At 38.3% G+C, this 10293-nt stretch overlaps 1 protein-coding gene across 1 annotated transcript; it reads left to right on the top strand.

The window, feature by feature from the left end:
• Positions 1–485: 485 nt before the first annotated feature.
• Positions 486–2623, top strand: LOC148729623 (uncharacterized). Its single transcript, XM_088763597.1, has 2 exons — positions 486–1273; positions 1360–2623. The coding sequence occupies exons 1-2, from the start codon at positions 1041–1043 to the stop codon at positions 1640–1642; spliced, it is 516 nt and encodes a 171-aa protein (XP_088619723.1). The 5' UTR covers positions 486–1040; the 3' UTR covers positions 1643–2623.
• Positions 2624–10293: the final 7670 nt, after the last annotated feature.

Genomic DNA, 10293 nt, shown 5'->3' with positions numbered 1-10293 from the left:
GTCCTGGTTTTTGTAACTACTGCCTCCTATAGGAAGCGCAGCTGCGTATTTTTTCGAAATGAGTGATGGTAAGCATTAAAGCCGAACTTCACCCGATTTTGACCCGATGTCACTTCTTGTTTATTTCGGAGTATCTTCGAAGATCGACATTCGCACTAGAGATAATTGGGCGCAGCATACACTAAAGTGAGAAGAATGCCTTTGAAATAAATACTTTTGTGCATGAAAAAACCCCAAGATGTCATTTTTTAAGTTCTTGCCGTGACACTATAAAAGACGATTCACAATCATTTCGGGATGGCGCGTGATTAAAACCAAAACTTTTCCTTGCACAAGCATACAAATGGTGTAAGAGAATATCAACATAAACTCTTGTTGGTGTGATCGGCGCATCATGCAAACTTAAAGGAAAATTTTTTTTCTTTGAAGAGAGAATATTTTTACGTTTAAATCCGCGATTTATGACCAGTAGATAGAAGATGTAATTTTTCAGTTCTTGCAGTAACACTACAAAAGATGATAAACATTTGGAAATAATTTCACAGTGGCTTCGTTACAGAAATATCTAAATAGGTGCGATCTGCACATCGTGGAAACTTTGAGCAAAAAAAAAGTTATTTAGAGAGAGAGAGAGCATTTTACCATTTGAATTAGCGACCGATGCCTAAAAGAGCCACAAAATTTGCGAAGCGAGCAAGGTCCGTAGTTTAGCAGAGTCATTCTCTTCGATGGACTGATGAAACTGTGGAATGACGGATTGGCGGAATATCCTTAAAGTGCACATTACACGAGATTTTTTTCTCTTGTTTCTTGAAGTTGGATATTTATAGAAAACGTTTCGAAGCTTTAAAAATGTAAAAAGCACTTTTTTGCTATGGAAAAACGCGCAATTTTCCTTCAAATTTGTCCCGGAAACTGGGACCTAGTTTATCGCCGTCGAAGTTATTCGTGACGTCACATTGTGTACCTTTGCCGCGCAGGTCTGTTGTCGCCAAGAGACAGTACTTCGTAGTAGATAGATAGTGCATTGAAAGGCAAAGATGTCCAGTGATTCTAATGATTCCTTTGAGTCCGACTCTTCTGAAAGGTCCATTGACTTCGAAGAATGTGGAGATGAAGTAGAAGTAGTTACAGGAGAGCACGCACCATACCGAGACGAACCGCTCGCAAGCGATGGCGAACAAGACGAAGAAAGCGAAGATGCTGACCTTGATGGACTGACGCCTTCAGTTTCGGAGGCCAGATTTGAACGTCGCGTTGCAGTCAGCGAATGGTTAGTGAATCATGTTTATCATGGCTTTTTGTGAATATTATAAAACAGCGAAACTGTAGTGTAATCATAGCTCTACCTTACCTTAGGTGCAAATGTAAACAGTGCCGTGACGAAACCTTGGCAGACTCACTAGCATTCCGTTGTTGCTGCGAGGTCACAAATGCCAGAAGACAGTTAGTTTTCGATGGTTCCATCGAAATCATAAGCTGCATCGCGCAACACGAAGATTACAGTGCTCTGACAAACAGGACCGTGCTCTTACAAGTTGCTCTTTTAATTCGCGATCAGAATGGGAGGGCATACTGGCAACGAACTGGAGTGCATGAAAATGAGTCAGTAACGTTTTGTAGGCGAGAATGTCATATTTGATGTTGCACTGAGGTACACAATGTGACGTCACGTTATGATATCACGTGCGACTTTGGCCGCGCGATGACCGGGACAAATTTGAAGGCAAATTCCGCGTATTTTGGAAGCAAAAAAAAAAAAATACTTTTTAGACTTTTCCAGCACTTTTAAGGCTACGAAATGTTTCCTATAGATATCCAACTACAAGAAACAAGAGAAAAAAATTTCGCGTCCTATGCACTTTAAACACTGAATGACAGAATATCCTAAAACGCGGAGTGCCTTGCTGTATGAAACAAAGGTCTCACAAAAATGGAATAAAAGTAACAAAGAAGGCTAGAGGTAAAACAGCCTAAATTACATGTAAGAAAAAAAATACCGTAAACTTGAAAAGTTCGAGAGCTAAGATGATTAAATTACAAATATCAAAACTTATATATGTCCTATAACAAAACGCGCAATGAACGCCATAGCCGCCATAGCGGCCATAGCTAACAAACCAATAGGAAATATTCACATTCTCTGTCACTGCCATTTACAGTTTAGTTTTGCCGAATGTAAATACATTTCTTCAGCTAGCCCCTATTAAATATCTTTATTATTACTGTTGTTGTTGTTATTATTATTACTATTATTATTATTATTATTATTATTATTGTTATTATTATTACTATTATGGCAGTAAAAACTTCTGGATGCCCAGATATCCTAAACAATGATTGGGCGGCAAGCCGTAACCAATCAATGCAACGACCAGAGTCCTTACAATTAAAATTCCTTTTGCAATTCCTAATTATGAAACCCTAGAAATAAAAGTCTTAGACTTAATTGCTATGTAATAAAACCTCAGTCAAAACACTAAAGGTTCCATGCGTCACTATCGAAACGCTTAAATGTAATAAAACATCTAATATCATTATTATTATTATTAGTAGTAGTAGCAGTAGTCGTAGCGGTAGCGGTAATGGTTGTGGTAGTGGTAGTAGTAGTGTTATAGTTAACATAATTATTTGTTACCATTTAATTATTGGTTGAATGTCAATGAGTCACTATATTCTTGAACCACCTTTCTCTTGTGGAACAGGGTACTCATAAATATGTGGGATGCGTCAGGTTTTCTGTCTTGCATGTGAGAGAAATATTCTGCAACACTACCTTCTGGCGTCATTATACAACCTCTAGCTGTTTTAAATCCTATAAAAATGGTGCAATATCAGTAACCACGTGCAGTCTTGGACTGTTTATTTTCTCATTTCGTTGTTTCAAAGCTCACACTTCAAAACGGAGTTGTAACATCACGAATGTGCAGAAGAAAAAGGCTAGGATTAGCAATGTACGAAAAACAGCATAGCTCTAAAACTTTCTTAACTTGCAACATTGCATCTTAAGATAGGAGAAGCAGCTTTCAAAGGTGTAATTTAATATTCGCTGACACTCTTTTCCGCATGACATAGTTTGCTCTTGTACGGCATGTTTACCTTGTTTAAATCGCCCATTTCCGAATTACCTTCAGCCTCTTTTACAAAGCGAGTCCTGGGACTCATCCTTACGTATGATGATAAGTTCTCATCGACATGCAAATTAAGCTCATTTTCACAAGAATGGTCAAGCATCAGGCCTCGTTTTGAAAAAGAGGCCAACGGTAATTCAGGAGTGGCCTCCAATCTCTACCTAGTTCTGTCCAGGACTAATGAGTTAATTTCTACAGAATGGCACCAACTGTCGGTTTACCTACATCGAAAATTCCACGTGCCTTAAATTATATCGTCACCATTAACCTGAATGACCGTCTTGATCGAGTTTATTTCTCGTTTCATAATCCAACAGAATAATCGCATGCTTACTGAGTGTATTTTTAAACTTCTTGAGAGTATCAGGCATTTCTTCAGAAATGATTAACGATTCCAAGTTTACCAGGCTTCGTTTTCCATAAAATTGAAAATAAAACACCTTCCTTCTGGAAAAAACATTTAAACGAAGCTCACAAAATAACCTATTTCGAAAATTGACTACAACCGCGGCATTTATGATTAAAAACGAATGCAAGTTCCAGTGTTGACTTCTATTCATTAATTTTTTTTGCCACGAAATAAATTCTGCAATACGCCACAGTCAGGGAAACAAAGCAAAAACCCAAAATGAAACCGACCACGATTACCATGTGCACCCAAATGATCCTCATCACTGAAAGCAATGCACTGAACACCCATATCAGCAAGACACCTGCAACGGTTCGTTTGTGAGTTACAAGTTCCTGATATCTGAGATGAAGATGGACGGCCAGGAACCTGTCTACACCTACAGCAGTTACACTGAACAAAGAAGCATACAAAATCAATCTAACTTTAAAATCCATAGATTTCCGCACACTGAACGTAAGATCGTTTTGCAGCAAAAGCGCAAGTAGCTCTTCAACGTAAAACGGCTGCACCAACAAGCCAACACCAAGATCAGAAACAGTAACACTTAACAGTAATGTTTTCAAAGTCTCTGGTAAGGACGAAGTTTTCCTCATCGCATGGATTGTTAAAAGGTTCAACGTTACAGCTGCGAAAGAGGAGACAACGTTCAATACAGCGTTAACAATGAGAGACGAATGAAAGTGTTCTTTTGTATCTGCCATTGTAGAACTGTGACTTAAGTTGAGGTCGGGCGTTCTGCTGATAAAACCAGTGAGACTGTGCGCTTCATAGACTCCGATCTTCAAGGAGACTCTAACTCTTGAATTGCATGAACCACTTTATAAAGTCTATTTTATCAGCGAAAGTAAACAAACTGCAGGTAACTGTCATGGACTAATGAATGCAGCGTAAAAAAGATCAAAACGTAATCTCATCTTTATTACTTATTGAATTTCGCTTTTAACGAAGTTAACAATTGTTTAAGTTGGTAAGAACAAATGAATAAATACACAAATAAATAAATAAATAAATAAATAAATACGTCGAGATAGCAATATTTTTTTGTCCAAATTCAGACCTGGGATATTTCGAGCTTTCATTTAGTTTGCTGGTCGGCAACTAGAAGAAAATACTCAGCCCTTACTCTTAAATTTAGAAAAAAAATGGCTTCATCTCCTTATTCCGTGTCAATATTTGGTTGGTCAACGGTTTTACGTTTCCATTTCCGTTTGATGACACCGGTGTTACCCGCAAGCGCTGTCCTCCCTAAAACGTTCGTTAGCGATCCAATAAAAAAGACAATGAACGTCGTCAAAAGACAAAGATCATCGCTACTTTGCAAATATTTCCTTTGAGTAACAAAAAGCCGGAAAATGTACTCCCGCCTCCATGTTTCCACACAAAAATACACAAAAAGATGTGATCCTGACGTTAAAATTTTTGTCATTGGGTGAAAGTGACAAAACAGATTCTCATTTCTTTTATGAAAATATTCACAGGAACTCATTGGAAATGAAGTCTTAATTAATCTTGACATAAGAGGTCGGAAAACGCATCATTCGTAATCAATGACAACAACAAAATGTGCCATCGCCGTCATATCAACAATTTAGAATTAAAACCTGTGTTAGTCCTCCCTTTTGTACATAAGCATTAAAAAAAAAATGGTATTAGGAACACTATGCGTCCCTGGATTAAAAAAAAAAAAAGGCAGCCAATAAAAAAAAAATTCGTATTATATTCCATCATGAAATTGTTAATCATCTCAAAATTCTAGTTTTTCAGAAGAAATGGAAAAACCCCACGTACTTTGATTATTCAATATCTCCGTGTTGTACAAAATGTCAGTTGAAACTCAAGTAACAATGATAAACTGTAGAGCGAGACGACACGCCACGATTATTAAATGTTCATTGTTGATAAAGGTAAATAAACTGCGACCAAAAAAATGGAACATCTGGCGTTAACAGTTCGTCAGAGCATATAACTTGAGGGCTGACGTAACATCTAACTTTAGCTACTGACCAGCGCACCAACACAAGCGCTACAATCTGATTGGCTCCATCACTGCAAATCATGAATTAAACAATAGAGTGCACTATGGGCTGATAGTATCTCTCCACGGATGAACACTATCGCGTCACGTGATCAATTTAAACCAATAAGAATCGGAGAAAATTTAGTGGCGAAACCACTGAAACGAAACGACCGAAAAAGCGAAACGATTGGAAAAGAAAAAAAAAAAAACAGAAACAAACATGACCGAAACATTGGGGCGGAAGAGAACAAAAGAGATCACCGTTAGGTGAAACAGGTTTTTATTTTGAGCTCTTAAAATTTCTCAAAACCAGAATATTCTTAAGAGGATAATGACTTTTGATGTCGATAAAAGGATACTTCGGCATTCAATCACTTCCGTGAGGAGATCCTCTACTGAGAAAGCCCTGAAACTATAGCCCTCTTAAAAAACCTCGCTTCAAGAGACCATCAAAAGGCATTTAAATACAACACAAAACAAATTTACATATCTGATTATCACATTATGATGATTATGATGCACCAGTATCGCAGAGGTCAGTGGTTCCAATCCCGTACAGGCCTGATTTTTTTCAGGTCTGATTTTCGCTATTGCATAAATAGCGCTATCTACTGCGAGGATCGTGCATCATACGTATCTAATACCGCAGTTCAAAATATATGAACTTCATATATTCACTGTATCTGATTTATCACTTTCACGGGTTTCTTACGAATCAACTTAACGGCCTGCTCCCAGTTGGCTTGTTAGCTCAATTGGTGGAGCACTGCACCAGTATCGCAGAGGTCAGTGGTTCGAATCCCGTACAGGCCTGATTTTTTTCAGGTCTGATCTTCGCTATTGCATAAATAGCGCTATCTACTGCGAGGATCGTGCATCATACGTATATCTGATTATGAAGGGCAGAAGTTAAGGGAGTTGTTTTTGGCCGTTTGAGGAGAGGCTTAAAGTTCTAAATGTGAGAGAACATCTAAAGTAAAATGTACCTTTTCCTCGACATTCCATCTTTCCCTCACTCGGCGTGGGCTTATTTTGGACGTTTCACTCGTTGCGAAATTTCTCTTGGTTATTGCTTTTGTTGTTGTTGTTTTGACGGTTGCGCTTGTCTCAGTGGTTTCAATCTAATGTGTAGGTTTAAAGTCCATTCGATTCAGTTTTGTTGATTATCATAAGAAGTTTTTACTTTTGTATTCAAGCGTGCCAAAGACATAATTACGGTAATTTATGTTTTTAATAAACAAAGCTGGTAGATCTGAGTATATAGCATTCATAGTCTGTTTATGAGCCACGTGGCCCATCAGGCCGACGCTTAACTCCGGTTCCTGTAACATAAGCGACTAGGAGTCTCTAATGTAGTATTCGTACTTCTGTTTTAAAACCAATACATGTAACAAGAAAATCACCCTTTGCTTCCGACGAAAAAGAGGTAGAAAAACATTACATCTGCATGTTATAACTTCAATTAATTTAAGCTGTCTAAGCTGACAAATTGAATACAAATATAGGTCTACATTTACATATGACCTGTAAGCAAACTACAATGACTTACAGTTTCTCTACTGTGCAAAACACATTCGTTTACTTTCGTTGCGAACTATTCATAATACTTGAAGATTGCCTCCGAAGTGCTCGGTTATTATATAGCTACCTTAAAAGTTTCTTCAGTTTTAACGACGAAATATATTTCGAAGAATGCAAATGATAGATTGCCGAATGTGTCTCATTTTCCAGCCGTATACCAAAGGGTTTAGTGACGAGTTGAAAAACAAAAGCGTTAACGTATAAATAACACTTATATGAAATCTGGTGGTTTCTTTAATGGAAGAAAAACCCCAAATATAAACACAGTACCAGGGTAAATAACACAACAAAAACACGAGGTATATGTAGCAGGTACTGATAGCCGACCTCCTCAACTTGGCGGCGTTCATTGTCGTTCCACCCCCGTGTGTTAGTTGCAACACTTGGATTACCTTTCTGTGGCGCCTCACCGCTAAATATATTTTAAAATAAATGATTGTTGTACAAATAATACAACAGCCAAAAGTAACAGTGAGTACGATTCTTCCAGCGTATTTGAGCCAGAAATAATCCAGCACTAACAGCAATGAAAACAAGAAACTAAACGTCCATATCATCAACACCGCAGCAACAACACGCTTGTGAGTCACAAGTTCTTGATATCTGAGATGAAGGTGAATGGCCAGAAATCTGTCTGTGCTCATAGCAGTAACACCGAAAAGTGACGCACACAAGAATAAACTCGAAAAAAATTCAGTGATGTAGGTAAATATATTTAGCTCGTGGTAGATATAGTTTCCACTAGTAGCGCAAGTAATCAGCCTTGCAACATAAACAGGTTTCACCAGCAAACCAACACCAAGATCAGAAACAGCGAGACTCAGTAGGAATGTTTTCAAATTCTTTGGGAATCGTGACGTTTTCCTCATCGCATGGATCGTCAAAATGTTCATCATAATGGATGTGTAGCAAAAGAAGGAGTTCAACACGGAATTAGTGACACAAGACGAGTAATACGGGCTTTCGCTATTCCCCATTCTATAACTGGTAGTCAGGAGGCTGGTTTGTCAGCAAGTTCACGAAGTACGCTCAGAAGAAATGGATTTCATGAGACAAACATGCTTCATCGTGAATTAATGGAGAGTTACTTCGAAAAGCCTCATGATAAACTCTGGCAAAAGCCAGGATTAATAAATAATTGGAAACCAGAGACTTATAAATAAGTCGATGCACTTGACAGCTTTGTCCGGTGCCAACGAGGAAATCGAAAGACACGAGTGCCCATGCTGAAGTGCTTTTTTTTATCTCTGTTCTTCCGACGTTATTCACTGTACTGATAAATAGCTACTTTCCTGTTATGTATTTGTGGCCCATATGGTCGATGTTTAAGCCGCCGAAACAGCGTTCGCCAATTCATTTCACGTTTTCCCATTTAATACACATCGAAAGTATATAAATTATGTGTCAATTCACATATCAGTAATCAGAGAAATCGATCTCATATCCGACAAAAAATTTGTCATCAGACTTGGTAAAAACTAAGGTCGGCACACACGAGGGGACTAGTCCCTGCGACTAGTCCGTGCGACTAGTCCGTGCGACTAGTCCGTGCGACTAGTCCGTGCGACTAGTTCCGGCGACAAGTCCGTGCGACTAGTCCGTGCGACTAGTTCCGGAGACAAGTCTTTGAAGGGTTTACACGAGGGGACCGGTAGCAGGGACTAGTCCCTTAAGGCGTTCACACGAGGGCATTCAATTGCACAAGAACATGGGGAAATTAAGAGGCAACAGATATTCCTTAGTCTGGGGCGTTACACGAAAACAATGAAAATTTGGTAACTTTTTATTATGGCACTATTAAACATCAACGCAAATGAACTACACTTATTCAGTCGGATTATTCATGCTTTTTCATGTTCCGTTTTTGTTAATTTTTTTTTTTTATTATTTTTAACAGAAACAGAGTCAAATAGGGTAAAAATTCCATCAAAACGGCTCCAAGACATCTGTATATGTTTACAAAACCAGAAATAGTTTTTTATTCTTCAGTTGTAGAAATCTAGAATTCAGGGAAAATTCATAGAAACTGCAATCTTTACAAATACCGGAAGTCACGGATCATACTGACCCATGATTGGCTTATTTACCGTTTAGTCCCAGGGACTGGTCGCACAAACAGTTCCCACGAAGGGACCAACATATGTTTCATGCGACAAGTCGCTGCGACTGGTCGCACGAATTCAAACCAGTTTGAATTCGTGCGACCAGTCGCAGGGACTAAATTTTGGTCCTTGCGACCACAGAAATGTGTAGTTCACACGAAGGGACTAGTTGCATGAAACTGGTCGCTGGGACTAGTCCCCTCGTGTGTGCCGACCTTTAGACTTAGAATTGGTAAAATGTTCGCTTTCGTCAGAAAGATAGAGGTTGTACTTAGGAGGCGGCGGCGTGTCACTTTCAGTAAGCGGAATTTTGGAAAAGAAAAAAATAACACCTCTTTACATTCGAAAATTCCGCGAGTTATGGCAGTCTAGAATGACAGCTGTAGCGAATAACTGAAACGAAGCTATTAAGACAACAACATATTAAACATAATAACTCCTCTTTGGCGCGAATGCTCAAGTTCCATCGACAAAAACTTTAATTTGTTTACTCTGTTAGAAGCGACATGACCTACGTTTAGACAATTACACGAGACAAACCCAATATCGAAACCAAAAAAACTTTAACAGTAACTTTTCGCTGTTGAAGCGGACATTGAAAAACATCAATGTTCATCTTCTAGAGATCTATAAAAATGGGAAAAAACCTCATTTACAATAATCTAGCACAACAAAAAAGGGACGTAAGAAAATGCATTTTAATTAAGTACAGAAATCAGCTGTCTCTAATATTGACTGTTTCTACCGAGGTCCGGTGTTGAATTTTAATCCAAAACCTTTTGTTTTCAAGAAAAAAATTCTTCAAGGGCAAAACAAATAAGAAGGGAAAAACTGAATGTGTCTACTTGCAACAGAATGAAAGTAAAATAAATGTAAAGTCTATTTTACACAGCTTTAATTTCAGCTAGAAAACTCTCCGTAACAGGGAGAGGAACAAGAACCTCGAAAACACGCAGACAGTTCATAAGCTCCTCTGCTCTTCATCTCTATGAAAAACTTTGGATATAAAAAACAAAGCACAAATAAACATTTGGCAGAAAGCACGTTTAA

Source organism: Stylophora pistillata, chromosome 6 (assembly GCF_964205215.1).
Source record: "Stylophora pistillata chromosome 6, jaStyPist1.2, whole genome shotgun sequence".
Taxonomy (NCBI): Eukaryota; Metazoa; Cnidaria; class Anthozoa; order Scleractinia; family Pocilloporidae; genus Stylophora; species Stylophora pistillata.
This window is presented reverse-complemented; position numbering and strand designations above follow the sequence as displayed.

What these genes read in the sequence shown, in the direction of transcription:
- LOC148729623 (XM_088763597.1), top strand. Translation starts at nt 1,041, where the DNA reads ATGTCCAGTGATTCTAATGATTCCTTTGAGTCCGACTCTTCTGAAAGG. An exon ending in CGCGTTGCAGTCAGCGAATG is followed by an intron (nt 1,274 to 1,359) that starts GTTAGTGAATCA and finishes ACCTTACCTTAG; the next exon opens with GTGCAAATGTAAACAGTGCC.